A 27,827-nucleotide genomic window follows, 5' to 3' on the forward strand; every position below is an offset into this window, starting at 1 on the left:
GATTCAGGTTCTCTTGGTTAAGAGCCTCCCTTTGACTTGGCCACTCTCTGGAAAGGTTCCTCTGTGCTGGGCAAGGGTCCTAAAGCCATTTTCCCCTTGTCTCGGGCCTTCCTCACCCTCTGGCAGGGGTCACAGGATCGGCAGTACTGTCGGACAGTAGTAAAGACCCCAGGCCAGTAAAAGTTCCGTAGCAGCCTCTGCTGGGTACGCCAGACTCCCTGGTGCCCTGAGAGGGGAATGTCATGGGCCCGGCACAACAGATGTCAGCGATACTGCCGGGTTACCACCAGCTGCCTCCCTATTCCCCATGACTCCATTTCCCCTCGGGAAGCCCATTCTTGGTACAGGAACCCCTGCTCCCACAGGAACCTTTTCCAGCAACCTCCCCCCATGGTCTGTACCACACTGAGGTCAGCCAGGTCCCTTATCTTCCACAAGGAGGGATTTTTCTGCAACTCGGCCTGGAACACAGCCACTGGGACAGGGATGGAGACCTGCTCTCTCTCACCATCTGGCTCTGAAGTCACAGCCTCCTTGAGCTGTGTCTCTGGGTATTCCCTCCCCATCAGAGTAGGGTCCTGCTCCCCAAGGTCAGGGCACAGTGTCCCTTGCAGGCTCGGGCTATGGCCCACGCCCGGGACACCCTGGGGTCGCGTGGCCAGGTCTCCATGTCCCCCCCCCCCCATTAACACCTCAGTGGGTAAATGGTGGTGCATCCCCACTTCTTTGGGGCCCTCCTTGTCCCCCCATTTCAAGTGTACCTTTGCCACGGGCACCTTGAATGGGGTCCCACCCACCCCTGTCAGGGTCACATAGGTGTTGGGCATCACCTGATCTGGAGCTACCACCTCGGACAGGGCCAGCGTCACCTCAGCGCCCGTGTCCCGGTATCCATAGACTTTCCTCCCATCCAGGGTCACCAGAGGATTCAGAGGGCCTGGGGCAAAGCAATTTCAGGGGCCCGTTCCATAAAAAAAAGTTGCAATACTGTAGAATACTATATTCTCATGGGGCCTCCCGCAGGGCCCGGGGCAAATTGCCCCACCCGGCGGCCCTGGAAATGGGTGACATGGGATAGATCACTTGACGATTACCTGTTCTGTTCATTCCCTCCAAAGCACCTGGTATTGGCCCCTGTCAGAAGACAGGATACTGGGCTAGATGGACCATTGTTCTGACCCAGTATGGCCATTCTTATGTTCTGATTACTCATAATCTTAATCAGTTACTACTGTGCCAACTAAGTGCACGTCATTTAAATTGACCCGCAGAACAGTTATTACAGGCAATAATGCATGAGGACAAAAGCCCTTTGATCCTGGCATTAGTTTGCAGGGTGAGTAGAAGAAAACCTCTGCTTGCTTGCAAAGTGAGCACATTTACTATGGCATCTCAGAGAGATGATGGACATGGGCCCTCTTGATGGAATTTCAATAGAGTCTCTTTTCAGAGTCAAAAGCACTTTGAAGACAATAGTTCTTGCAGTTTGGTTCATTTGATGCAAATTAGTTGCTTTCTGCAGGCTCTGCTCCTGTAGCTTTGTTTAAAGTTGCTATGGAAAATGTAAAGTTCCCAGACTGCTGTTTGCTGGCTTATTACAACCCCTTCCATGCAGGCTGTGCATGGAGCATCTTCCCCATGTCTCCCTCAGATGCATTGTGACAAAATTCCTCCTCTACCTTGTGCTTATTGGCAGATTTGCTCGCCTTACAGGTTTACCCTGTGGATCAGGAAACAGCCCAGCCCAGGTCAATTCCTCCTCTGTTTGACCAGGAGTTGGGAGGTCTGGGGGGAACATGGTCCTGCCCTCTACTCCGGGTTCCAGCCCAGGGCCCTGTGGACTGCAGCTGTCTAGAGTGCCTCCTGGGACAGTTGTACAACAGCTCCAACTCCCTGGGCTACTTTCCCACGGCCTCCTCCCAACACCTTCTTTATCCTCACCACAGGACCTTCCTCCTGATGTCTGATAACGCTTGTACAGTCCTCCAGCAGTGTGCCTGCTCCCTCTCGGCTTCTTGTACACCTCTTGCTCCCAGTTCCTCACACATACTTCCTCTTCTCTGGCTCCCTGGCCTGACTGGAGTGAGCCCTTTTACAGCACCAGAGGGGCCTTAATTAAAGTCAAGTGCTTAACAGCCTCACCTGACTCTTAGCAGGTTAATTGGAGCCAGGTGTTCTCATAAGCCTGGAGCAGCCCCTGCTCTGGTCACTCAGGGAACAGAAAACTGCTTCTCCAGGGGCCAGTATATCTCCCTTTGACTACTCTGCTGTTCCCAACTGGCCTGGGTCTATCTCAGCATCTAAATACCGACATTGCATCTTCAGTCTTGTCAAGGTTCCTTCCCCACGCTGGACTTTAGAGTACAGATATGAGGACCTGCATATGAACCTCTAAACTGAATTACTAGCTTAGATCTGGTTTTGCTGCCACCACTCCCAAGTACTAACTCCCTTCCCTGGATAGTCTTGAGAGACTTCTTCACCAAGTTCCTGGTGAACACCGATCCAACCTCTTGGATCTTAACACAAGGAGAATTTAAAATTTTTTATTGTTTTGTTTTTGAGTGCAGTTATGCAAGAAAAAAAAACCCCACTACATTTGTAAGTTGCACTTTCATGATAAAGAGATTGCAGTATAGTACCTCTAAGAGGTGAATTGAAAAATACTATTTTTTCCAATCGTTTTTACAGTGCAAATATTTGTAATAAAAAATAGAGCGCTGTTTGCTTTGTATTATGTTGTAATTGATATATTTGAAAGTGTAGGAAAACATCCAAAATATTTAATACATTTCAATTGGCATTCTATTGTTTAACAGTGCACTTAATTACAATTAATTGTTTTGAGTTAATTGCGGGAGTTAACCACAATAAACCAAGAGCCCTAATTTAAAGAAGTGTTGAAAAATTAAGGAGGGTGCAGAAAAGGGCTACAGAAATGGTTCAAGGGGTGGAGAATGCCTCCAATGCCCTCCAGTGAGAGCCAGGGAGCTCAGGCTGTTCAGCTTCTCAGCACGATTGAGAGGTCTCGGAGAACCTCCCTTGGGAGAAACAGTGGGATCTAAAAGGCTCTTCAGTTTAGATGAGAAAGTTAGAGCAAGAAGCTGTAGCTGAAGGTGAAAGCGGACAGAAACATTCAAATTAGAAACCGGGCACATTTTTCCATGGTGGTGATGGTTAACCCTTGGAATAAACTCCTAGGGGAAGGGAATGGATTCTCCTTCCATTGGGCTGGCTCTTCAAATCCAGGCTGAGGCCTTTTGGAAGATGCTTTAGTCAAACAGGTTACTAGGCTTGATATGGGGGTAACGGTGAAATTCCTGACCTGTGATAACTAGGTCAGGCTATAAGGAGCCACTAGATCTTACGAGGCGTAAGAACGGCCATACTGGGTCAGACTAATGGTCCATCTGTCAGTGGCCAATGTCAAGTGTCCCAGAGGGAATGAACAGAACCGGTAATCATCAAGCAATCAATCCCTTGTCACTCATTCCCAGCTTCTGGCAATGAAAGGCTAGGGATGCCATCCCTGCCCATCCTGGCTAATAGTTGTTGGAGGATAGATCCTCCATGAACTTATCTAGTTCTTTTGATCCCCATTATAGTCTTGGTCTTCACAACATCCTCTGGCAAGGAGTTCCACAGGTTGACTGTTGTGTGAAGAAAGACTTCCTTTTGTTTGTTTTAAAACTGCTGCCTAGTAATTTCACTTGGTGACCCTTAGTTCTTGTGTTGTGAAAATGAGTAAACAACACTTCCTTATTCCCTATCTCCTCACTAGTCATGATTTGATAGAGGTCTATCATATCCCCCCTGCGTTGTCTCTTTTCCAAGCTGAAGAGTCCCAGTCTTATGAAAATCACTCCTCAAAGGCAATGAAGGGTTCATTCCATCCAAGCCATCTCTGCTGGGAAGGAAGAGTAGATGGGAAATGCACTTTTCAGAAGCACACTGGGGCACTTGTCAGGCCATCAACATGGTCTCTTCTGGAAGCAGAGAACACAACACCACAGTTTACACAAAGGGAGATTTTATTTCTCAATCTGCAGTAAGAACATGTCTAAAACAGCCATTGGGGAATCTACAAGTTTAAAAATATTGACCAAATTTAAAAGCTTCAACTCTCTTCCAGGCTGCTCGTTCCCATAGCAAGAGCCTCACAGAGAGCCTGGAAAGAGATTGAGAGAGAGAGAGAGAGAGAGCGAAAAAGTCAGGAATGATGACAATACAGGCGGGGGAAGGTACTACATTTATAAACAGCAGGTCCTGCGGTAATGTCACATGCCATCATTGAGGCCTGGTCTACACTGAGGGGAGGGAATAGCGTAGCTGAAGTCGACGTATCTTATTTCAACTTCCCTCCCGTCCTCACGGCACAGAATCAACAGCTGCAGCTCTCTCGTCGACTCCGCTTCCACCTCTTGCCCTGGTGGAGTTCCAGAGTCGACAGGAGCACGTTCGGGGAAATTGATATATCGTGTCTAGATGAGACACGATATATCGATCCCCGATAAATTGATCGCTACCTGCAGATCCAGCGGGTAGTCTGGACATACCCTGAGTTATGCCAAGGTGACAGAAGCTGAAGACCATGTTACCAGAGTCAGAAGCCAAGGCATTGAATCGAAGGGTTGAGCCACTAGTACAGTTAAAATGATGCACCCTAGTGTTGAGGCAGTTATGCTGGTATAGGAGTGCTAGTCCTGGGATAGCTATTCCTATAGGAGAAGCGGAATAAACTCTACTGGTATAAACATGTAGAACTACATCCACGCTAGGGGTGGTACTGGGGACTACAGTGCTAAGAAGTCACACCCCTCACTGACCTAACTGACCCAGTACAAGATCTGTACACAGACCAGGCCTTAGGGTCACATGTTACTTATACAATTTGGTGTGCACTATATAGCCCCCCTCCCCCGAGAGCTTCTGACTCAAAAGCAACATCAGCCCGTTTCTAGCCATGGAGGAAAGTCCTCTAGGACACTGAGCTTTGAGGAAGTGACACTAGTTCAGTAACATTCACTTTGGGCAGGGAGCAGCTTTGCTGGCATCCTCCACCCTCCTTTGCTCCCTCGTTCCATGGGATTGTTGGCTCCCAGCTACAGGACATGTTCTGCTCATGAAAGCAGTGCGCCTTGAGCAAGTACCTTAGTAACTAGAAATAAAGGGGTTTCTTCCCTTCAGAGACCAGACAGCAAACGTCCTGGAGATGAGTACAAGACACGAGTACAGTAAGACCCGGGGCTGACCCAGTGCAGCTGGGCTCTTGTGATAACTTGATGTTTCGGAAGCTGGTCACCACCCTTCCCCACCTCCCAGACAGAACAGTTTAGTGCCCCCACCCCGTACCATTTCTCCAGGCGAGACCCTTCGGAGTCCACGCTGCTGTGGTGCTCATGGCCTGCACTGGCTGGTTTCTATCCCGGCCTGTCTCACCAACACTGATCAATGAGATGAAAATGGAGAGGAGTTAGTACACATACACCAGGGTGAGCAGCCAGCATGGCCCCTGTCAGGCTGCCAGATAGTCCATAGGACATGCCTGCATCTCAGGACCTGCCTCCATAAGCCCCACCCACATGCAGCTAGATGAGACTTGTCAGCGTGTCCCCACCTTAGTCCAGGTTACCCAGCTCTGAAAGCAGCTCTAAATAGGACCCCCATGGCATCCCCTGGGATCTGCCACTGTCATGTGCTTGATGGGCCTTAGGGATTCTATGCTGTTCCATGCCAGCGAGCACTGGATTGTTCCCCACAACACCCCTGGTAACAGGTAAGTCTTGTCCCCAGGGCAGGGGCAATGCCTTGGCTGTAAGCTGCCATGGGCCTTCCCAGGGCAGCCCACACGTGAGCTTGGACCTTCAGCCCAGGTGAACGATGGCCCCCTCCCACCTTGGCAAACAGCAGCTGTTCAGGCACCTGCATGGATTTTACTCCTGGCCGGGAGGGTTTGTGCAGAATGTGCCCACAGTGGCTGGACCACGAGCTCTCTGGGGCATGAACAGTCTGGCTTGTTTGCCCACCCCCTAGCACAGCGGGGTGTTGCTCCCCATTTGAGGTCCCCAGGTGCTACCACCACTCGGACCCTGCTTAGAAAGCACAATTGCATTAACTGGGTTAACTTGACATTTCCTGCTGCCATGGGGTACCAGCCATGTGTTAAACAGGAGAAGGAGTGAGACATGTTACACTCACAAACAAGGATTTCAGAGTGAAGCAGCCAACAGCTGACTGCTCCTGCATATCCAGTCTTGCCTTGGAACTGAGCCTGCGTTCCCTTAGGGAACGTTTCACTTCCAGTAAGACACCCCGCCCCCCCCGCATCTCTGGTGTTCAGCTGTTTGTCCCCCAAAGCTACCATGTGGTTGCATACCCATGCAATCTGCAGCCCTTAGTTAGGCTGCACAGGTGTAATGTGAGCAGAAGCAGGCCTATTACAGCCCTGGGCACTGCAGGGGTGTGTCTAGGGAAGTTCCGTTAGATTTCTGGCTTCCCAACTAGAACAGCAGCATCCAAGAGTGACTATTGCAGGAGTGCACAGAACTGTTGGAGGGGCAAGAGCCCAGCTGGCCAGATGGTGAGGCCAGCCCCAAGTGTTAAACACACTTTAGCAGCCATGTCACTTTGCTAGTCCTCCCGCACACCCTGTGTCATTAACGCCATGGCACAGATGGGGAAACTGAGGCCCAGAGGGGCAAGGGTATAGGAAGTTGGTGGCGGAACTAGGAAGCGATCTTTTGACTCCTAGTCTCCTGCCCTCTGACCACTACACTTCACTCCTTCTCCTCACAGACCGAGGGCTAAAACCCAGCAGTTCTGACTCCCAGCCCCTCCCCCACCTCTAACCCACCAGCCCCCACTGAATGAAGCTGTGTGGGTCACCTGTCTGGAACTGGACTTCGGTTCTGCCCAAGCAGCAGGGAATCCCTTGTCTGTGTCTCATTCTAAAGGTAGTGGTTTCCTTTGGTGCCCTCTGGTGGTGAAATGTGAAATACTTCTCCCTATCAATTATCAGGGGGTAGCCGTGTTAGTCTGTATCCACAAAAACAACATGGTGCCCGGTCAGGGCCGGCTCCAGCCACCAGCCTACCAAGCACGTGCTTGGGGAGGCACCTTGGAAGGGGGCAGCGATCTGGGTTTGGTTTTGTTGTTTTTGGTTTGGGCGGCGCACTGCGCCGCTCGTGGGGGGGCGGGGACTTGGGGGGGGCGCCGCGCCGCTCGGAGGGGGAGGGGACATGGGCGGGGCGCCAGGCCACTCGGGGGGGCAGGGCAGTGCTCTTCTTTTTTGCTTGGGGCAGCAGGTGCCACCCGTCCTGAGCCCTGGCTTCTCTTGCAGGACATGGCTTCCGGTAAGGCTCACATTAGCAAGCCAGCCCAAGGCTTCCACGCCACGGCCGTGGTGGATGGAGCCTTCAAAGAGATCAAACTCTCCGACTACAAAGGTGAGAGAGATGTGCTGAAGGCTCTGCCCTGAGGCACTGGGAGTGGAGCTGCTGGGAGCTCCCCCCACAGCCAGCGCTCCTGCCCTGCTCCCCGCAGCGCCCCCTGCTGGTTCTGTATTAGCAGGACATTCTGTGCATCGAGGAACCCTGGGAATACTGGGGCCCTCTACAGGGGATTCTGCCAGAATCTGCATGGCGATGGGGAACGGGGTCACCGCCTCTAGGGCAGGGGTGGGCAAACTACAGCCCGGGGGCCACATCTGGCCCTTCAGATGTTTTAATCTAGCCCTCAAGCTCCCACCAGACTTGTCCCGCTCAGCACATGCTATGGTGCTCCGTGACTCCCAGAAGCAGTGGCATGTCCCCCTCCAGCTCCTATGCGTAGGGGCAGCCGGGGGTTCTGTATGCTGCCCCCGCCCCAAGCGCCAGCTCTGCAGCACCCAATGGGAACTGCAGCCAATGGGAGCTCCCAGATCCCACTGGATCCCCACCATGACAGATCTGAGATGTTATCTTGGGAGGGGGGCTTGTGCTCCCCCATCCATGGCTTCCATTGAGGTGTGATCCCTCTTCCCCCACAGGGGCCTGTTTATCATTGATGACAAGGGCATCCTGCGGCAGATCACGGTCAGTGACCTGCCGGTGGGGCGCTCGGTGGAGGAGGTGCTGCGTCTGGTGCAGGCGTTCCAGTACACGTACACGCATGGGAGAGGTGAGGCTGGGCTCTGGGGGGAGCTCTCTGGGACCTGGGGTGAAGGCTGAGGCCGGGTTAGGGGAATGCAGGGACCAGCTGCAGCAGTGTGTCTAGATGGGGTGAGTGCCCCACAGCTGGGGGGGTGGGGCAGCAGGTCTGAGTTTGTTCCCCAGGGAGGGGGGGAAGTGAGGGGCTCTCCACGCCAGCTGTTTTGAGCTGGCTGCAGACTCTGTTTATACTGGGGAGTTTCTCTCCAAGGGATAGAGATGCCTCCCCCCACCCCACGCTGGGCAGGAGGGGTGGGCAAGAGCCCCATGCATGGACCTACGGTGCTTGCACCTCCATGCCACCCTGGGCAGACCTGCAAGCTGGAGAGGAAGTGTTGCCTAGCGGTTAGAACACTAGCCTAGGACTTGGCATCAAACCGAGGTTTTCCTTGCTCTGCCTCAGTTTCCCCATCTGCAAAGTAAGTGGGGTTGGGGGGGGATGCAGAGCAGGGATGTCCTGCTCCCTCCTCTGGTCTCCTAACCCCCCTCCCCTGCTTTCTCCAGTGTGCCCGGCAGGCTGGCAACCCGGGAGTGACACCATCAAGCCCACGGTGAAGGACAGCAAGGAATACTTCGCCAAGCAGCACTGAGCTCGGGGCAGCTGGTGGAGAACCTGGCCTACTGTGAAGGTGCCCCCCGCCGTGTCCTCACCCCATTGGAAGGGGATATTTGGTGGGAAGCTTGTGACTAAAATAAAAGGGTTTGTTTGAAAAGGAGCTGGTTTGTGTCTGATCCTTAATTTGGTGGGGGTTGGGCAGAGTCTGGTTGACCCTGCCGGGGGGAGGGGGGTCCACATCCAGCTCCCGAGCCTGGTGCTATGCCCTGTGGATCATCCAACCTGTGACGGGCCCCAGGCTATAGCACCTCAAACCACTAGGTGGTGCTGTCGGCTGCATCTCGCTAGCTCCCTGGTGTGCGGCCAGCTCTGGGGAGGCAAATCCCAGTCTCCCAGAACAGCGGGGTCAGCCTGCTCTGGGGGGGGGAAGCCGGTTACAGGGTCTGGGATTCTCTGCTCGGGGGAGACCCCCTGAAGGCTCTTGGCTTCCCTCCCTCCCCCCATCGCAGCACAGCTGCCCCCAGGCTGGAAGGAGCCGGGCTTGCTGGTCCCAGAGGGTCCTGGCTCAGTGTTGCCAGGTTCTCGGGTGGGGGGGCTGGGATCCAGCATGGTGGGGGCAGCTGGGTGGGGCATTGAGTGTTGGGCTTGGATGGGGTGGGGGCAGGGAATTAAGCGCAGCTCATAGCAGGAGCTGGGCACAGCTCATCTACTCCCCCCCCCCTTAAACCCAGCCCCCTGATGCTGGGGGGGGGAGAGACTCTACAGGCATGTCCAGCCTCCGCACCCTATCTGCCCATTTTGTGACTACATGCCTCTTTGCTGAGCCGAGGGGGGGGGGGCTGAAAGCGGAGCTCTGTGCACCAGGCCGGGTGTCCCACTCCTCCTGACTCCTTACGCTGCTCCCTGTTTCCCTTACAGTGAGGAAGTTCCTAGGCAAAGGCAAAAAAGGCTTCCCAGACAAAAGCAAAGAAGACTTCCTGAAGAAATGGGAGAACCCCTCCCAGGTACTGCGTCCCAACCCAGATCTGTCCCCCCCCCCCCCCCCACAAGCAAGGCCCCCCGCGGCTTACTCTGCAGTCGCCCCTGGATCTCTTTCCCATCACTGAGCCCCCTTGCCAAACAGCCTCCAGTGAGGGTCTGGGGTTATTTTTGTTCCTGGGGGGCAGGACTGAGTGTTCTTCTTGGGGCCGGCCCTGCTTACGGGCCAGCTCCAGCAGGTGCCAACCACTGTAATGGTGCCTCCGGGTTTTCCTGGGTGGTGCTAGTGGGTTAACTTTGAGCCCTGGGGGATGTGTAACGTTCCCAAGTGGCCGGATAGGGAAAAAACTGGTATGGGGGGAGTCTCTCCATCTTGCACCTCTGGAAACAATTGTGGGGCTGGAAGAGAGGCTGAGCCATCAGCGGGGCCCTAGCAAGGTGAATTTTAGGCTGCTGGCTAATTCCTTACTGTCCTGGCACGTGCCCTGCTGTGAACAGCTGCCTTCCCCTGCTGGGAGCATTTCACCTTTGCTTTGTGCTGGTCAGGACATTGCAGACAGTGGCATAGAGGCGATTTGGCTTGTGGGTCTTAATTCGCGCTTGGGGTTTGTCCAGTGAGTTTCCTCCATGTCCCGCTTCGGCGCTGTGGGGCGAAGCCAGTTTAGCGCAACTTCTAAGGGGGTGGGGAGCCAAGCGACTTCAGGTGGCTGGTAAAAATTGCACCTGGAGGCAGAGCGTCTTTGCTGAGAGGTGGCCCCGCTCCTGCCAAGGTGGCCTCATCCCAGCTGAGCGGAGTGTAAGATCCCCATGCTGGAAGCAGAGACCCTGTCGTGTCAGGTGCTTCACAGACACCTAGTGAGACGTGGGCCCTGCCCTGCCGTGGTTACAGGACCAGGGGCAGGAGCCAGAACTGAGGCATGAAGCCGAAAGTGACTCACCGAAGGTACCTCACAGGCCAGCCGGGGACAGAACCCAGGTCCTTAGACCCCAACCTGCTTTCAGCTCTGAAGACTTGCTTGCCAACCGTTGGCTTGCACCATGGTGGCGAATTCTGGGTGCTGGACAAACTGCCTTGGGGTGCAGCTGCCTCTGGGGTGGAGGCTAACAATGGAGGGAGAAAGTGTTTTTCCCCCAGTGACACTAGGGCAAAACTCCCTATTGCTTGGAGCCCTTTGGGGGAGTTCTGTCCACCCCCAGTAGGGCGGCTCTTGTCCGAATAGACCCCCAAGCAGAGCTATGGGTCCTGCGATGGCTCTGTGCTCTTGTTTGTGGTGTCTGTTCTGTCATGGTAGTGAGAAGACACCCCCCCACCCTCCGCCCGGAGCTTGGTGCTGTACGGCCACAGAAGGAAAACCCAGTAAAATTCTTGCCAGCCCGTATCTCTTCCCCTCTGGCTTAGCTGGCCTCATCCCGCAGCGAAGCCATAAATTTCCAGGTCTCTGAGCTGAAATTAACCAAGGTCCTGTTTAAAATAATGGGGGCTTGGGGGCATCCTGTTCTCTGTCTGCTCAAACAGAATGGACTGAGAGCAGGACTGTCGCTTTCGATGCTGTCAGTGCGGAGTGCTGGGAGGCAGGATTCCTAGGTTCGATCCACAGCTGGGGGAGCGGAGGGAGGGTCTAGTGCATGGTGGACTAGGAATCAGAACTCCTGGGTTCTCTATCCCTAGCTTTGCACTGACCCGGTTTGACAAATCACCAATTAGTGTCATTGATTTGCATGACTTTGGGGGGTGAAAAGTGCTTTGTATGTATAAAGTGCTGCTCGCATACAGGCCAGTTTAAACCAGTGGCAGCCAGTCCCACTTCACAATGTCCCAGATCCACCAACACCCAGGTATGCATCCGAAGTACACAAACACAATGGGCTCTGGCCAGAGGAGCACCCCACCCCTCTGCTTTTGATCAAATGCACCCACCACCATGTACAAAATATACAAATAATCAAAGGGTGTCATGTAAAGCCTTTACTGGATACCTGTGCCACACGGCTCATCATAATCATCGCACAGTGACTGGATGGATAATAGATAAGGTGTTATGGTTCCATACTGAAATTGATGCTTTTAAGGTCTGAGTTGGGTCTGGTCACCAGAAAGTGATAAACAAGTTTCTTTCAGGCAGGAGATGCTTATCTGCCTGAATGGCTGTATGTAGATTGAGTAATTATTCACAGTGGATGCTAATCAATAGAGGAAAATTCTAATCAAGTGATTGTGAAGTCTCCAGAGGACATTTGATACAAGAAAAACAAACAAACAATAGGGGGTACCCTGCTTACAAGTGAAGACAATGGATGCTTGGAACCCTATCTGGAGGTCCAGAGGTATCCGGCACCAGGTATCCTTCACCTATTGGACAAACTGCCAGCTGGCTTGTCTTATGAATGGAGGAAGACCTTTGGTCTGGGTGTTTCATGCTGGGAGAGAGATTTGGGGGAGCTATTGGGCTCTTGGGCAAAAAATTTTGCTATTGGGCAAAAAACATTTTGCCTCCAAAAAAGGCTGCAATAAGTTTTAATTCCGGTTGTTTTGCTGAATCTGTTTCCATATAAACACTTGTTTTGATTTTGTTCTTGTTTAATCAAAAAACTTTCATCTTGAGAATAAATACTTAAGCCAGGGCCTCTGTAAAACAAACCAGGCTGCGGGGGCAGCAGATGGCGCTGGAGAGCTGGGAGAGGGAATCCCTGTGTCAAGTCTCCCTTGCTGCCTTCACTGCTGGGAGGGTGGATGGTCTAGTGCAGGTCCGCACAACATGCGGCTGCGTGGGCTCACTGTGTGGCCCGCGGGGGTGAGCAGGCAAGCGGGGGCTGAGGAGGCGGGCGGGTAGTGGTGGGGTAGGTGGCAGGTGAGGGAGGGGGCTGAGGAGGCGGGTGGGCAGTGGCAGGGGGTAGGTGAATTGGAGGCAGGTGAGGGAGGGGGGCTGAGGAGGCGGGCGGCGCAGGCAGTGGCGGGGAGTAGGCGGCAGGTGAGGGAGGGGGGCTGAGGAGGCGGGTGGGCAGTGGCAGGGGGGGGTAGGTGAGCTGGTGGCAGGGGAGGGGGGCTGTTTTCTTTGGAGTAATATGGCCCTCGCCGCTTTACGAGTTGTGCAGGCCTGGTTTAGTGGTTAGAGCAGAGGGACAGCGAATCAGGACTCCAGGAATGTGTTCGCAACTCTGGGGTGAGAGTGGAGCCTCGTGATTAGAGTAGGGAGGAGGATAGGCTGAGAGCCAGGACTCCTGGGTTCTATTCTCAGCCCTGGGGTGGGAGTGGGGTCTAGTGATTAGAGCAGGAAGGGGGAGGGGTTGAGAGTCAGGACTCCTGGGTTCTATTTCCTGACTCTGTTGTCTGGGGAGGTGAACACAGCTTCCCACATCAATAACATGGCTCTCCCCAGCCCAGCCCTGCCCCCCCGCCACCTCAGCATTGGGCTCTCTCCCCCCCCCACATCCACACCCCCTGCCGCCCCAGTACTAGGCTCCTCACCCCCAAACGTGGGATCTGCTACCAGCACACAGCGGCTGAGCCCTGGCCCAACCGTGACTCCATCCCCATGTGGGTGGAGCTGCTGGGCAGCACGGAGCGGGAGTTCTTCCAGGCGGTGGTGCAGCTGTGGAGCGGCATGGAGAACACAGCCCACCCCCCTGGGCTTCGCGGCGCTGCTGGTGGCTGAGGTGGATCAGTTTGTGCTCACCGCCCTCAGCCCCGACATGCTGGTGCAGTGGCTGCCCGGGACCTGGAAAGCCCCCTGGACCTGCTGCTCTTCAGCCTCACCGCACCCTGGCCCAGCCCCGGTGGGTGGGAAGGCGAGGATCTCCGGCTGCGGGGCTACCTGCTCAGCACCGACGAGCCCAGCCGGCCGCTCACCTCCTCACACGCTCCGGGAGCCCCTCTCGCCGCTGCAGCCCAGGCTCAGCTCCAGGGGACCCCGCTTCCCTCCCTCCCCGGCTCCTCACACACTCCGGGAGCCCCTCTCACCGCTGCAGCCCAGGCTCAGCTCCAGGGGACCCTGCTTCCCTCCCTCCCCTGTCCTGGGCTGGCTCCCGATGGGGGCGGCTCTGCAGAGTTCTCTCCAGGCTGCAGGCCATGGGGCTGGGCATCCTGCTGGGCAGGGAGAGGGGGGTTCCCTTGGCAACGCTCAGGGTCTCTCCCAGCCCTGCAGGTCTGGGCCACTGTGAGGTGGGCAGCCCAGGGGACCCGCTCCCAGTGGCTGGGCTTTGGTGAAGCATGTGGGAGGGCAGGGATGGGGGCTCTCTCCAGGTAGAGCAGTCACAGAAACACCTGCCCCAGGGGATGCTGGGATGCTGCCTTCTCCTGGGGGGAGTGGGAAGGGGGCTGTCCCTGCCCCGTGCCCTGGAGGTGCCTGTCACTACAGCTGTTACCGATACCCCTAGAGACGAGGTGGGAGCCACACGAGCCCTGCTTCAGGGCTGGGCACGGCCGGCCGCGCATCAGAGCAACACACAAGGTGCCAGGATTGCTCAGTGTGAGCCGTTAGCACCTGCTTGAAGAGGGCAGGCGAGGGAGAGTGGCCCGTTAACATAGGACAAACAGGGGGGCTAGTGGGTTACAGGTTCAATTCCTAACTGCTAGACCAGGGGTGGGCAAACTACGGCTCGTGAGCTGGATCTGGCCCATCAGGGCTTTGGATCTGGCCCGTGGGATTGCCACCCCCATGGCGCTGCAGGCCCCACACTGCTCCTGCGGCCCCAGGGGGCGGGGGGGGGGGCAGAGGGCTCTCCACGTTGCCCTCATCTGCAGGCACCGTCCCCCTGCAGCTCCCATTGGCCGGGAATGGGGAACTGCGGCCAATGGGAGCTTTGGGGGAAGTAGCCGCAGGCGACAGCAGCACACAGAGCCCTCTGCCCTCCCCCCCAGGGCCACAGGGACGTGGTGCCCTCTGCTTTGGGGCCAGGGCAGGCAGGCAGCCTGCCTGAGCCCCATTGTGCACTGCTGCCACCCCGGAGCCGCTCCATGTAAGCAGCGCCAGGCCAGAGCCCAAACCCCGAACCCTTCCTGCACCCTACATCTCAACCCCCTGCCCTGAGCCCCCTCCTGCACCCCAACCCCCTGCCCTGTGCCCCATGCCACACCCCTCCTGCACCTCAGCCCCCAGCCACACCCCTCCTGCACCCCAACCCTCTGCCTTGAGCCCCCTCATAAACCCAATCCCTTGCCCTGAGCCCCTTCCTGCACACCGCACCCCCTCCCACACCCCCTCCCTCCTGCACCCCAACCCCCTGCCCTGAGCCCCATGCCACACCCCTCCTGCACCTCAGCCCCACCCCTCCTGCGCCCCAACCCTCTGCCTTGAGCCCCCTCATAAACCCAATCCCTTGCCCTGAGCCCCTTCCTGCACACCGCACCCCCTCCCACACCCCAACCCCCTGCCCCAGCCCTACATTCATCGCCCTGCATGCAATTTCCCCACCCAGATGTGGCCCTCGAGCCAAAAAGTTTGCCCACCCCTGTGCTAGACACTGAAAATCATGGGCTAAACAGACACTGGCTCTATGGCTTATTACAACCACCTGTAACCCACCAGCCCCCTTGTTCTCCTGCACCTACAGCAGTGTTAATGCGCCACCTCACATGGTCACTTACACCAGCGCTAACTCCTTATGCCGAACAATCTGTGCACTCGCCCATTGCCATGACGCTGGGAGACCCTCAGACCTGAAGAAGGGCTTGGTGTGGCTCCAGCAGAAGTTGGTCCAATGAAAGAGATTCCTCCCCCCCCCCTGTCTATATCCTGGCACCCACTCGGCTACAGCTACACTGCAAACACCAAGTTCCCGGGCATAGGCAGCTGCTCCTTGCCGAATGGCTGTCTGTGAGGGCGCCATGGGGGGGAGAAGTAGTCTCCTCCCACCCATCGGGTTCCACTGCACCATGCACCTACCTGGCCTGGATCGGGGACATCAGCTGTAAGTTCAGCTCTGTGCTCCCCTGGCCAAGCTGGCTGCAGCACCGTGGAGGCAGGTAGCTTGGTACTGCCAACCCAGTCACCTCTACTGCCCGCACCCTTGATTCTTCCACACAAGCCCACCACACCAACCTGCTACAAGACAATCCTTGAGCAACACCGCAAAGACAACCTCTCTCCTCCACTACAACCCCCAACTTTGGTACCCACCAAGCATCCCTCCCAGCTCAGCCCAGACCGACCCTCCATCACGCACCCAGCATCCTCCCAGCTCAGCCCAGCCCAACCCTCCAGCACCGCCCCCCACATCCCTCCCAGGCCAACCCCTCCATTGCCTGCCTAGAAACCCCACTCATAGGACATCTGAGTGCAGGAGCTGCCTCCCCACTGCAGAGAACGGGCTGGGGGGAGCGTGGAGGGTGGACACTGCTGGGAAGGCAGCCGCAGGGAGCAAAGGCCGCACTGGCTGGCTCGCAGGCACCGAGAGGTGGGCAGAGGGGAGACAGGGCCGTAGAGCCAGGCTGGACACAGGCCCCGGGAAGCGGCTGGCCAGGAGGCGCCCTGCATGGCTGGGGGGTGTGCCAGTCTGAGCAGTGCTACTCCTCGCAGCCGCACACAGGGCCGGCTCTAGACCCCAGCGCGCCAAGCGCGCGCGTGGGGCAGCATTTTGCCGGCAGGGCGGCAGGCGGCTCCGGCGGACCTTCCGCAGTCATGCCTGTGGAGGGTCCGTTGGTCCCGCGGCTCGGGTGGACCCCCCGCAGGCATGACTGCAAGAGAACACCAGGAGCCGTGGGACCGGCGCCCGGCAGTGCGCCCCCTGCTGCGTGCCGCCCTGCTTGGGGCGGCCAAATTCTTAGAGCCGCCCCTGGCCGCACAGACTGGGCACTGCCTCCAGGGGCGTCCCCTGCAGCAGCAGGCCCCCCAGTGCTGCCCCCTGCAGGCCTGTGGTGTTACCGTTCTTCAGGAAGATGAAGAGCAGGATGACACGGATCTTGTCATAGGCCTGCACGCTGGGGTCCAGCAGGACGGGCATGATGATCTCCATGGGGTCCTCGATCATCTCCCCATCCCTGTCCGTCCCCATGGCCAGGTCCTGGGGGACAAGGGGGGCAAACACACAAGGCCCAGGTCAGGCTGCTCCGCTTCCTCCCGCCCCTGCAGGAATGGTTTGATAGGATAACGTGATTTAGTCAATAGGTCAATAACGTGCGAACACTGGTAATTAGTACCGAGGGTCAATGTTGGGATATTTTTCCTGAGTGTCTGGCTGGAAAGTCTTGCCCGCATGCTCGGGGTTCAGCTGATCGCCATATTTGGGGTCGGGAAGGAATTTTCCTTCAGGGTAGATTGGCAGTGGCCCTGGAGGTTTATCGCCTTCCTCCGCAGCATGGGGCAGGGGTCGCTTGCTGGAGGATTATCTGCTACTTGAAGTCTTTAAATCAGGATTTGGGGACTTCAACAGCTGAGTCAAGGGAGAGAATTATTTCAGGAGTGGGTGGGTCAGCTTTTGTGGCCTGCATCTTGCGGGAGGTCAGACTAGATGATCATAATGGTCCCTTTTGATCTTAAGTTCTATGATTCTATGCAGCGGGATGGGGGACAAGAGGGCCCCACAGACCACAGCTCGCCTACCCCGTGTGCCAAGGCCCCCTTCTCCCTGGGGTCTGCTCCCCCTGGGGTGAGCAACAGGCCCCCAGGGAGTAACCCAAGCCCCATGTCCCCCTTCTGCACCCCCGGTGCTGCATGGTGGGGCTGGCCCTGGCTCCATCGAGCCTGCGGGTCTGAGACCCCTCTCTCCGGGCTGAGTCATGAGCCAGACTCTGCCCCCGAGCTGCCTTCTGCCCACAGACCCACCTGCTCCACGCTGCACAGGTTCTCCACCGATCCTTTGAAGTGCCGCATGCAGTGCTCAGCCAGGTTCAGGTGTGTGGAGTACTGCGGGGAGAGACCAGGGCACGGGGGAGTTTACCACATCACTGGCTGGTCCAGAGCACCTGCACCCCCCAACCCCCAAGGAGGGCCCCTCGGCCAGAGGGGCAGCCCCAACCGGCTGTATAAGGCAAGTATATAGGGCTTGTTTTGCCCAGCACTGAGGTGCAGCCACCTCTGGGATGGAGCGGGGCAGCTGGAGGGGAGGATCAGGAGGGAACCTGGGGGGGAAATGGCTCTGCCTGAAGGGACAGGTCAGCAGCTCTCATCAGGCAGTAAGGCAGTCCCATCACTGGGGCAGGGCTCCTGTCTAGATCTGGACAGAGCCCCCCAGAGTGCCCTGCCCCCCAGAGAGTCCCTACTGTCCCTCACCAGCCCCACAGAGCACCCTGCCCCCCCATCAGCCCCACTGAATGCCCTGCCCCCCGCCCACTAACAGCCCCAGCCCTATTACCTTGTTCAGCTCTTTCAGGTACTCGGGCATCTTCTTCAGCATCTGGGACAGGTCCTTGATGTTGGCCTGGTGGGAGGCAGTGGTGAGATCCTGGCCCCTCCCAGTGCACGGAGCCCCCTGCAGGGCAGAGCCCTCGCCTGGGGACAGCCGCAGCAGCCCAGCCACGCATGCCAGGGCCAGGGCGGGTCACTCAGGCCAGCTGGAATAAGCCGGGAGCCCCGCAACGCGAGTGCCCCCCGGGGTGTAAAGCGGCAGGAGGCCGGGGAGATGCCAGCGCTGGCTCTCTGCAGCTCTCCCTGCGCGGCCCCGATCCTGCTGTCTGACCTCGCCCCATGGGCCTCCGCCCTCCGCCACCGTGGGGAGTTCCAGAGCTCTGGCTGGGGGGCAGGGGGCTCCACATACACCTCTTAGCCCTTTATAGGCAAACCCTGGGAGCAATGGGACAGCCTCCCCCCCAACTGCCAGCCCCTCCTGGTGCAGCAGGGCAACCTCTCCTCCCCATCAGTGGCACTGGGATGGGTTCCCCCGTCCCGGACTCCCCAATCGCCCCCTCCCCAGCCCCCACCGCACCTTGTCCGTGGTCAGCCTCTTGCTCTCAGAGAAGGTGTGCAGCAGCTCCGTCACCTTCCTGCAGCAGGGAGAGGGGTCAGACTGGAGCCAGGCACTGCCTTGGAGGTAGGGGGTACCCTGTCCTATGCTACAGGGGATGGAGCCCCCGCCCCACAGGCACCAGAGTTCTCTGCCTCGAGAGCCTCAGACGGGATGGGGGGGCACTCTTCTTAAGTTACCCCAAGGCAGAGAGTTCAGTGCACCTCTGGGGGCTCCTGGCATCCTGCTGGGGGGGGGAATGGGGGCAGCAGCAGGCCCAGCAGGAGGTCGGTGAGGGACTCACTCAAGGGGGCTGTGAGGTGCATGGGGAGATCCTGGGAAGTGTCCAGGGGGATCCCTGAGAGGAGATGCAGACAGTGGCTCTGGAAGAGAGCGCTCAGGGGTCCTTTGGGGAGAGGGGCTGGGTCCAGGAGGTCTCAGCACTCAAAAAGGAGCATGTCTGAGGGACGGGCCCCAGCACTGGGTGGGAGGGGGAGGGGGAATCCTGGCAGTGAGCAGGAGAGGAGTGTGTTGCGGGGGGGGGGTGTCCCTGCACTGCGTGAGAGAGGAGTGTATCCAAGGGGGGGTGCGGTTCCAGCACGGGGTGGGAAGGGAAGGGGAGGATGGGGGAAGAGGGGAAAAGAAGGGGAGGGGTGTGTCAATGGGGTGGAAGTTCCTGGCACTGGGTGGGAGAGCTGTGTTCCAGAGGGGAGGTCCCGGCATTGGGCGGGGAGGGGAGCGGTGTGCCGAAGGGGGAGGGATAACGGGTCCTGGCATTGGGTGGGGCACGGAGTGGTGTATCCAGAGGGCGATGGGTTCTGGCCCTGGGTGGGGCACGGAGGGGCATGTCTGGGGGATAGGCGGGGCACAGAGGGGCGTGTCAGGGGCAGGGCTGAGTGCGCTCACTTGGAGACGTCAGCGATGTGCATGTGGCGTAGCTGCACCCAGAGTTCGTCATCTTCATCCAGCAGCGCCTCCTTCTCCTGCGAGTCGCTGGTCCCCGTCGTCTCGTACCTGCAGGGGAGGGGAGACTGGGTCAGGCTGCGGCACCCCTCCCCCAAGCCTGGGGGCTGCGGAGCGGTGCAGGTGCCTGGGTCACATCCCCCCCAGCCCGCCTCAGGAGGAGTGCGGGGCGCCCCCTGCTGGCAGCCAGGCCCTACTTGTAGGTGTCGTTCTCAATGCTGAGCAGGCCGTAGGCCATGGCCTGGTAGCTGAGCTCGTGCAGCAGTGGGGACACCAGGTCGAAGCTCCGGTCCACAATCAGCAGCTGAGAGCGGGCTTTGTCGGGGCCCTGGGGCAAAGGAGAGAGAGAGACCCGTCACCCCCTGCTCCAGCAGATGGGTCCTGGCCTGGCTCACACGGCACAATCCAATGGGTCCTGGTGGCCTGAAATTTCACCACCCGCCCTCTCTGCGGCCCAGCCCCCAACCCCAGGGGGAAGCCAAGAGACACCCTGCAAGCTAGCTGGGATGTGCCCTGGGGTCCTGCCCTGACCGGCAGGGAGAGCTCCCCACCCAGCTCTGCTGCAACGCCCCCTGCAGGGACAGGCCACCTGCCTCTTGTGCTAATAGCAATGCCCCCCTCCCCCAAGCACACTCTCTGCTTGTGCCTCTCCACCAATGGGAGCATGTCCCTTACAAGGCACCCCCCCGACTGCCCCCTGCCCCATATGCTGCGTGGGGGCGGGGGGAACTACACCAGAAGGCCCTGGCTAGTCTATCGTTAACCAACACCAGGCCCAGAGACTCTTTGATACAAGGTCCCAGAGGGGGACAATGGGACGTTATCCCGATGCCCCACCTTGCATCTGAACTGGGACCCCATGTGAGGCTCTAGCTCCCCACTCCCAGCCTGGGTGGCCTCCCAGCATCCAGTTGGACAGAGACCACTCAAATGGTCAGCAGCTCAGATCCACATCATGGGCGGGCTGGCCCAGCCCCCGCTCCCTGCCTGATCAGCATGCACTGCCCTCTTGGTGCAGCAGGTAGCGATAGGAGACCAGCCCTGCGCTCCCATGGCAGACGGCTCTGAAACCAGCTCCAGCAGCCCCAGTGGAACCCAAGCCCACCCAGGAGCACCTCGGCAAGGGGCTGCGTCTGCTCTTCGCTGGGTAGCACAGACAGTCGGGGTGGGGGGGGAACGTACAGCCCCTGACGCTTCCCCAACTGTCCCACCTCCGAAAGTGGCCCGATTTTCAGCCACACTTGGAAGCAGAACCTCGGACCAGCCACCACCCGCCTGCCTGGCAGGTCTCCACAGCCTCTGAGTAAACACATTGAGGCTGACGGGGAAGCGCCTCTCTTGGAGGAGTATCTGGCCCCCACCACTGTAGCACTATCATTGCTTCATCCTGCCTCCCCCCAAACCATGCACGTGGGGCTGGGCAGCACTGTCACCCCATTGCAGAGGGGGATGGAGGCCCTGAGAGGCTGGGTGACTCACCCAAGGTCACACAGGGAGTCTGTGGCAGAGCAGGGACATGAACCCAGAGCTGGCGCCATCATTCCTCTCCAGACCTACCCAGCCTGGGTGGGTTGCTATGCCCAGTTGCCCCCCCCCCCCACCAACTCTGCTCACACCTTTGCCAGTTCGACTCTGCTGGAGGAATCCCCGGGTCACCCCACCTTGCCCAGAGCAGAGGGGGGGTTAGTGAACTGCCTGTGCCAGCTACTCCTCAGGGCTGGCAGCTGGAAAACATCAAGGCAAGAGGGACTAGTGCAGACAAGGCCCCAGGGCACCGTGACCGGGGGCTGGGTGGCTTTGGAGACCTGACTGCTAGAGGCCATGCTACAAGAGACCCTGGGGTTCTGTGCCAGCTGGCAAGGCGGGAGCACACTGGACTGGCCAGCCAGGATTGTCCTGCATGGAGCAAGGGCTTGAGTCAGCACTCCCGGCCCTGCGGTGGGCGAGCTGTCTGGATTCTATTGAAGGGGGCTGGGCAGTCAGGACTCCTGGCTCCTATTCCTGCCTCTGCCACCTACTCCTGGCACGCTGCTCCATGCCTCAGTTTCCCCCAGATAACATGGGGATAGTGCTTACACCTGTGCCAGGGAGGCTTGGCAAGAGCCTCAGCAATATCCCTGGGGGGACTCACAGGAGTAAGAGCAGCAGGGTGTGCACGGAGCAGGACTTTGACCTCCCCAGCACCGCCCAGCTCCTGAGAATAGCACAGATCAGACAGGGGCTGCAGGCTGGAGCCAGCTGTGCTGCAGCAAGTAGCTCCGGTGGTTAACAAACATGCTGTCAATTCCTTCCCTGTGTAGACGGTTTGGGCAGCCAGGTGTGTGCCAGGCTCCCCTCTGGAGGCAGGCCTGTGCTGCCAGCTGTGAGTTAGAGAGCGTCTGTGCCATGGCAGGCAGCTATCCCAGAGGGCCCCCCCGGCCGAGACTGGTATCATTATCCCCATTTTACAGATGGGGAAACTGAGGCACAAATAGGCGAGGTGACTTGCCCAAGGTCACCCAGCTGGGAATAGAATCCCCCTCTCCCGGCCCAGTCCAGGGCTCTATCCACTAGGCAACACTGCCTCAGTGGATGGGAAAGTAGAGAGGAAAGGCGCTCATGGATCCACAAGGTCAGTGCCAGGACCCCAGCTGGGGAAGTCTCTGGGACGAAGCCCTTTGCTGTGCCAGACCACAACAGGTCTCTCTCTTCCTCCAGGACAGGCCACACGGCCTCCCCACCTCCTGAGACTGAACCGTTGGGCTTCACCCCGGGAGCCCTGCCCAGCGAGTCCAGCTGAGCCAGACCCTGGTACAGACCCGTCCACTCCGCAGGGCCCGACGCCCCTCGGCCCAGGTGACAGGGCCACTCCCCCAGCGTTGTCAGAACAGTCGGTTTCTTAGGCACCTGGACCCCAGCCCCGGCAGCCCAGCCCACTGAAGGTTAAAGCAAGAGGCCGTTCTGGTCATCCCAGAGCCCGGCCGTGCTGCAGCGAAACCTGTTTTCAGGCTCCGGGTCTCTCACTCACGGCCTGTCTACATGTAAACCACTGCAGCTGCGCCGCTTGGTCAGGTCTCAGGCGAGAGCTCCCAGCTTCCCCCACTTATCCCCCAGTTCAAACCTTCCCAACTCTGTGTTCTCGAGCTGGGGGCCCTGCTCCGATTCCCTGCTGGAAGCATCCAGCCAGGCGCCATTGGAGCCGGCACAGTCTTTCTGGCTCCCAGGCTGATCTGGGTCCGATTCTCTTCATTTCACCAAGTTAGGGAGGTGACCAACCCCCAGCCATGACTCTTACTGTCCCTGAGAGTCCTTCCCCCCCATGCCCTGCCAGAGAAGCCATGAAACAAATAGGGGAAACTGAGGCACGCATCAGCTTCATAAAAGATATTACAAACATTCCCAGTTGGTCACAGGTGCACAGTCTCCCAGCAGCTCGGCAAAGGCTGGAAGCAAGAGCAGAAGCAACAGGAGGGAGAGATCTGGGCAGGTCTTGGATTTTATATCACTTTGCTTCTCCTAGGGGGACAGGAGGCACTGGGTTTCCTGTGCGAGAATCCAAGGCAGGGTGGGTTTGCAGCTCCCCTCTGCTGGGGGTGGGACGGGGATGGCAGGAGCTGGGGGGAGCCCACAGGCCAGGGCTGACTTGTGGCTAAGGCTTAGGAGAGCTGGGTTCTAATCCTGCTCTGGCAGACTCTCTACATGCCTCAGTTTCCCCATCTGTAACACAGGCCACCCTGCCTCCCCTGGGAGGCTGAATTCATTAGTGAGGTTCCGATACCGTGGGGATGGGTGTAGGAGCACACACAGACAGGAGTGTCCAGGTGTGGAAGAGGCTCCGTGTGCAAAGCTTAGTTCTGTGACCAAACTGCCCTGTTTATAAACAGAGAGATTGTGCTGGGCACTCACTTCCCCAGGCGGTGCCTCAGTTTCCCCATCTGTACAGAGGAGATAAGGACACTGGCCTTTGTAGAGCACTTTGAGATCTGCCCACGGCCAGTGTTAGAGAAGGGCTGGGGCCATTAGTCCCCACACAGGGAATGCTATTGTTCTGCCAACCCCTCAGGATCTCCAAGGAGGTCTAGACCCCACCCCTCCCCCAGCCAGGATCTCCAAGCAGGTTTGAAATCACTCCTCCTTCCTTCTACTTCTCATGTGCTCCCCCCGCGGCTCTGTCCCAGGGCGAGGGCATGGCCGGCACAGCTCACTCACCTCTCCCATGCTGGGCTCGTATTCCTTGAACACCTTGAGTTTGGCCAGCACAGCGCGAGCCAGGTGGAAGTTCTCTTCATGGTCCCTGCAGCAAAGACAAACCCTATGGGTCAGAAACCTCTCCTCCCGCAGGGGCACACACACTTCCTGCAGGAGATGACCAGGTACCCTTCTCCCTCTGGGCACACTCACTTCCTGTAGCGGATGGCCGGGTATCTCCCCGGCACACTCACTTCCTATAGGGGATAGCTAGGTACCCCTTCCCCCGGCGCACTCACTTCCTGAAGCAGATAGCTGGGTTCCCCTTGTCACAGTGTGGGGGAGACAAGGCCCTGCACCCCCAGCTTCCTGCGACTCACCATGACTCTCAGCCAGCCAGTAAAACAGGTTTGTTTAGATGACAGCAACACAGTCCAAGACAGGTCTTTCAGATACAGACAACAGGACCCCCTCAGTCAGGTCCATCTTGGGGGCGCCAGGGAGGCCAGAGCCCTGGCTAGGCTCCCCTCCATTTTCCCAGCCAGCTCCAAACTGAAACTCCCTCCAGCCCTCTCACCCAGCCTCCCCCACACTCCTCCTCCAGCCTTTGTCCATTTCCTGGGTAAAGGTGTCACCTGGCTCCCACCCCCCTCCTGGTTCTCAGGTTACATGCTCAGGTATCTGGCCTCAAGGAAAGTCTCCCATCCCCAATGCAGACAGTCCCAGCAAAAGTCCCCTGCAACCTGCCCAGGTCAATACTCCCCTCTCCCTGCTGCGTCACAGGCACCCACGCAGTATTCAGAGAAAACATTAAGAACATTCCCACTTCGTCACACTCCTTCCCCCGGCACACTCACTTCCGGTAGCGGATGGCTGGATACTCCTCCAGGGTTTCACACAACATGGCAATCTGCTCTGCCAACATTTCCTGCTCCTTGTTCTTTTCCAAGGCGCGGTAGGGGTTGAACCAGATGTGGAAGGTCTGTGGCCTGTCCAGGGAGTACACCTGGGGGGCGAGGGGAGCAGAGGTCAGACCCTGGTGCCAACCGCTGGCAGCCAGGCCAGCTGTGCCCCATACCACGCCCCTAAGATGCGCTGTTGGACCAGACCAGCCTGGCAGAGCCATAGCGAGCCCCTAGTGAGGGAGATCCCTTTGCCAGAGCCACTCCTGTTGTGGCAGAGGGACAGCGGCCCAGAGATTCACGCACCAGCCTGGGATGAAGACTCCCCGGCTTCAGGTCCTTACTGAGCTGCAGACTCCCAGGTGCCCTCGGGGTGTGTCTCTGCCCTGGAGAAGTCAATGTTGGGGGAGGGGGCTTGGCCACGCTTCTAGTCTGGTGAAAGCCCCAGTGTAGCCACGGGCAAACCTGGCATCAACATGTGCCTGCCGCTGTCGCTTATTTCACCGGCCAAACAGAATGAGCCATTGGGGCAAACGTGCTTGGACACCAATAAAACAGTATTGGCCATGAAGGGTTCGCTGGCGCAACAGGACGGGTGAACCAGCAAAGCCTCCTGACGGACACTCAGCTTATACCTGCCAGAGCTTCTCTTGGCACAGCTGGCACCAGTACCCCAGGTGAAATAAGCTACAGTGACGAAAGGACTGCTTTGCCTACCCAGCATCTACCCAGGGGCTCTGCCACCACAGCTGCATCAGTTACAGGGGGGATTTTTGCTCTCATGTCCCCATGACAAACCCAGACCAACAAAGCTTTTGTGTGTAGACCAGACTCATGTTGCTCTGTGCCTCAGTTTCCCCATCAATGCATTTGGGATTGACAACACAGCCCTCCCCTCAGGGGCGTGAGGGGGGAAATCCAATGACGACACAAGGAGGGGATGGGGCGGTTGGGCAAAGGGCAGGCGTGTGGAGTATCGGGCTGTCTTGCAGGCCTGGTATAAACCATCAGTAAGAGCTGGTAAAGCCGGGGAGGCAGGGCCCTCCTCCCCCAGACATCTAAGCCAGCGATTCCACGTCTCACAGGGTGTGAGTAGCCGGCTAGTCCCTGCTGCCCTGTGCTGGCGATAAACCCAGGGCCCTAGAAGGGAAAGGTTCCCCCCACCTGCCCAGCCACGTTGAACACTAAGGGTGGGGTGTCGTACGTCACCGTCTGCCCCGCAGCCTGGCTCCTCCAAAGCCCAGCCACCCCTCACCTGGCTCTCGTAGGGCAGGAAGGCCACGTTGATCTCTTTGAGGGTTTTGATGGCCTTGGTGACCCGTGACTTCCTCAGCTTCTTGACCAGAGGCTCAGGACAGGCTGCAAGGCAAAGGCAGTGGGTGGGGGTGACAGGCACAGGGCTCAGGACCCCCAGCACAGTGCCGCCCCCCCCAGACAAGGCCAGGATGGGCACATCAGGGGCAGTAGTGCTGCACACCTGTGGGGAATCTGGGCAAGCCAGAGGGGACACACAGGAGTCAACGATGAATCCAGCCCCACCAAAGCAGAGTCACGCCGAGTTCTCGCCTTCTGCAGCATCAGCAACGAGGGGGGGCCACAATCTCTCCTGTGCAGCCCCGTCTCACACCCTCCCTCAGCCCCTCCACAGGGGGAAGTGACTGGAGTGTACAACTCAGGATGATGCACAAGGAGGAACGGGGATTTGGGCTCCCCCTGCCGCTGTAATGGGGAGAAGCAGATGTGACCCTGACACACTGAGTATTGTGGTGGTGTCCCATCCCCCCACCCCAGTTGGGACTGATGGAGCAATGCATGCTGGGAATGGTAGCCAGAGGCGGCCTTTCTGGGCGCATGCTGTGAGCCGTGTTGGCTGGAGGCAGGCCCGTGGGGGAGAAGGGGGGGAAGGGGTAGGTGGGGTCGTTCGGTCTGGTCTGCTGGGGCACTGGCCTGCTGGCAGAGAGAGACCCCCCCACCCGCACTGTGCCGCTGGCCAGGCTCCCAGCTGGGGAATCCGCTGTATCCTGATACTCACGGCTGATGAAGAAGACGTGAGCCGCCTTGTAGTTGAAGGTGGGGGTGCCCTGGAAGTCACTGATCAGAGCCTGCACCGACTGCAAAGGGGGGAGGGGGATTGTCAGCACCAGCCGAGGCCCCTCCCTGCTTCCCGAAGGGCCCAGCCCATGCCCAGCCCCTGGGGACTCAGGGTCCAGCATGATGCCGTCAGGAGGTGGGCTGGTTTTCAGCCCCCTGGCTCTGGGCTCCCTCCCCACCTGGAACAGGGCATGTGCCCATGTGCCCAGGACAGCCTCAGGGCCCAGCCCCGTCTCTCGCTGGCACACAAGTGTCCGTGCTCGGCCACAGACGGGACCTGGCATTGGCCTTGCTGCTGAACTAAGTGAGCTCTGAGCAGTGCCCAGGGAACAGCCGGCCGAGCAGCAATCCCAGGCAGCCGCCATCAGGGCCCGCTCCCTCCCCTGGTGCCACACTGGGCACCTGCAGCTTTGCCACACCAGCTAGCCAGGCAGGGTGTTCGGAAGCTGTTCAGACTCCGTGACCGGCATTGTGACAGGTGAGAACCTGGCTGCCCGGTTGTCACGTTATTGACGTGAACAGGGACCATATAGAACATGGTTGCGACCAAGGTCCTGTAGTGGAACCAAATCTTGTATAAATGGGGTCAAATAGGGTGTCTAAGACAAGGTTGTGGTTTGCTGGATGTATATGTGTATCATTTATGTAGTTGAAGTTATGAATATTGGCTCTAGACTGTGTGTATTTCAAACTTCTGCTATGCTTCTGGGTGACACCTCAGACAAGTTGGTGTTAGCTCTGCCTAGCCTGCTTGATGGCTCACTAAGGATCATCAGCTACACAACTGACCTATTGAGAGAAGGCAGATATGTAGGCAGACTTGCCTAGGTGACTCCAGACTCCATTTTGCTGTAATTTTCCATAGTAAGAACAAAGAGGTGTTCTTACACCTGGAAAAGATTATAAAAGGCTGATGCCTCATCTCCATCTTGTCTTCAGCCCTGCTTCATACTTCTGGAGGGACTTTGTTACAAGGAAGCTCTACACAAAGGACCGAATGACTCATCCCAGCTCTGGATGTACAGTACTCCAGAGACTTGATTTGAACCTGCAGTTTATTCTATCACTGCTACAAGCCTGAACTAAGACCTTTGCCATTACTGTATG

At 57.9% G+C, this 27,827-nt stretch overlaps 1 protein-coding gene across 6 annotated transcripts in view; it reads right to left on the reverse strand.

Annotated features, from left to right (window-relative positions):
• Positions 1-5,370: 5,370 nt before the first annotated feature.
• LOC120379792 (syntaxin-binding protein 2-like) overlaps positions 5,371-27,827 on the reverse strand; it is a 35,258-nt gene continuing 12,801 nt past the window's right edge. For 2 of the 6 annotated variants that reach the window (XM_039497310.1, XM_039497309.1), the window contains 10 exons: positions 26,662-26,740; positions 25,885-25,988; positions 24,585-24,733; positions 23,749-23,833; positions 19,758-19,888; positions 19,504-19,611; positions 18,580-18,637; positions 18,010-18,075; positions 17,481-17,561; positions 16,378-16,719 (listed from right to left, as the gene is read on the reverse strand). In XM_039497310.1, coding sequence (XP_039353244.1) covers positions 16,480-16,719; positions 17,481-17,561; positions 18,010-18,075; positions 18,580-18,637; positions 19,504-19,611; positions 19,758-19,888; positions 23,749-23,833; positions 24,585-24,733; positions 25,885-25,988; positions 26,662-26,740 — 1,101 coding nt within the window. In that variant the 3' untranslated portion in view covers positions 16,378-16,479. Of the gene's footprint in view, positions 5,445-16,377; positions 16,782-17,480; positions 17,562-18,009; positions 18,076-18,579; positions 18,638-19,503; positions 19,612-19,757; positions 19,889-23,748; positions 23,834-24,584; positions 24,734-25,884; positions 25,989-26,661; positions 26,741-27,827 lie in introns of those variants that run through there. The other 4 variants (XM_039497311.1, XR_005587595.1, XM_039497314.1 and 1 more) reach the window with 4 other exon arrangements.

This window comes from Mauremys reevesii, linkage group 13 (assembly GCF_016161935.1).
Source record: "Mauremys reevesii isolate NIE-2019 linkage group 13, ASM1616193v1, whole genome shotgun sequence".
Classification (NCBI taxonomy): domain Eukaryota; kingdom Metazoa; phylum Chordata; order Testudines; family Geoemydidae; genus Mauremys; species Mauremys reevesii.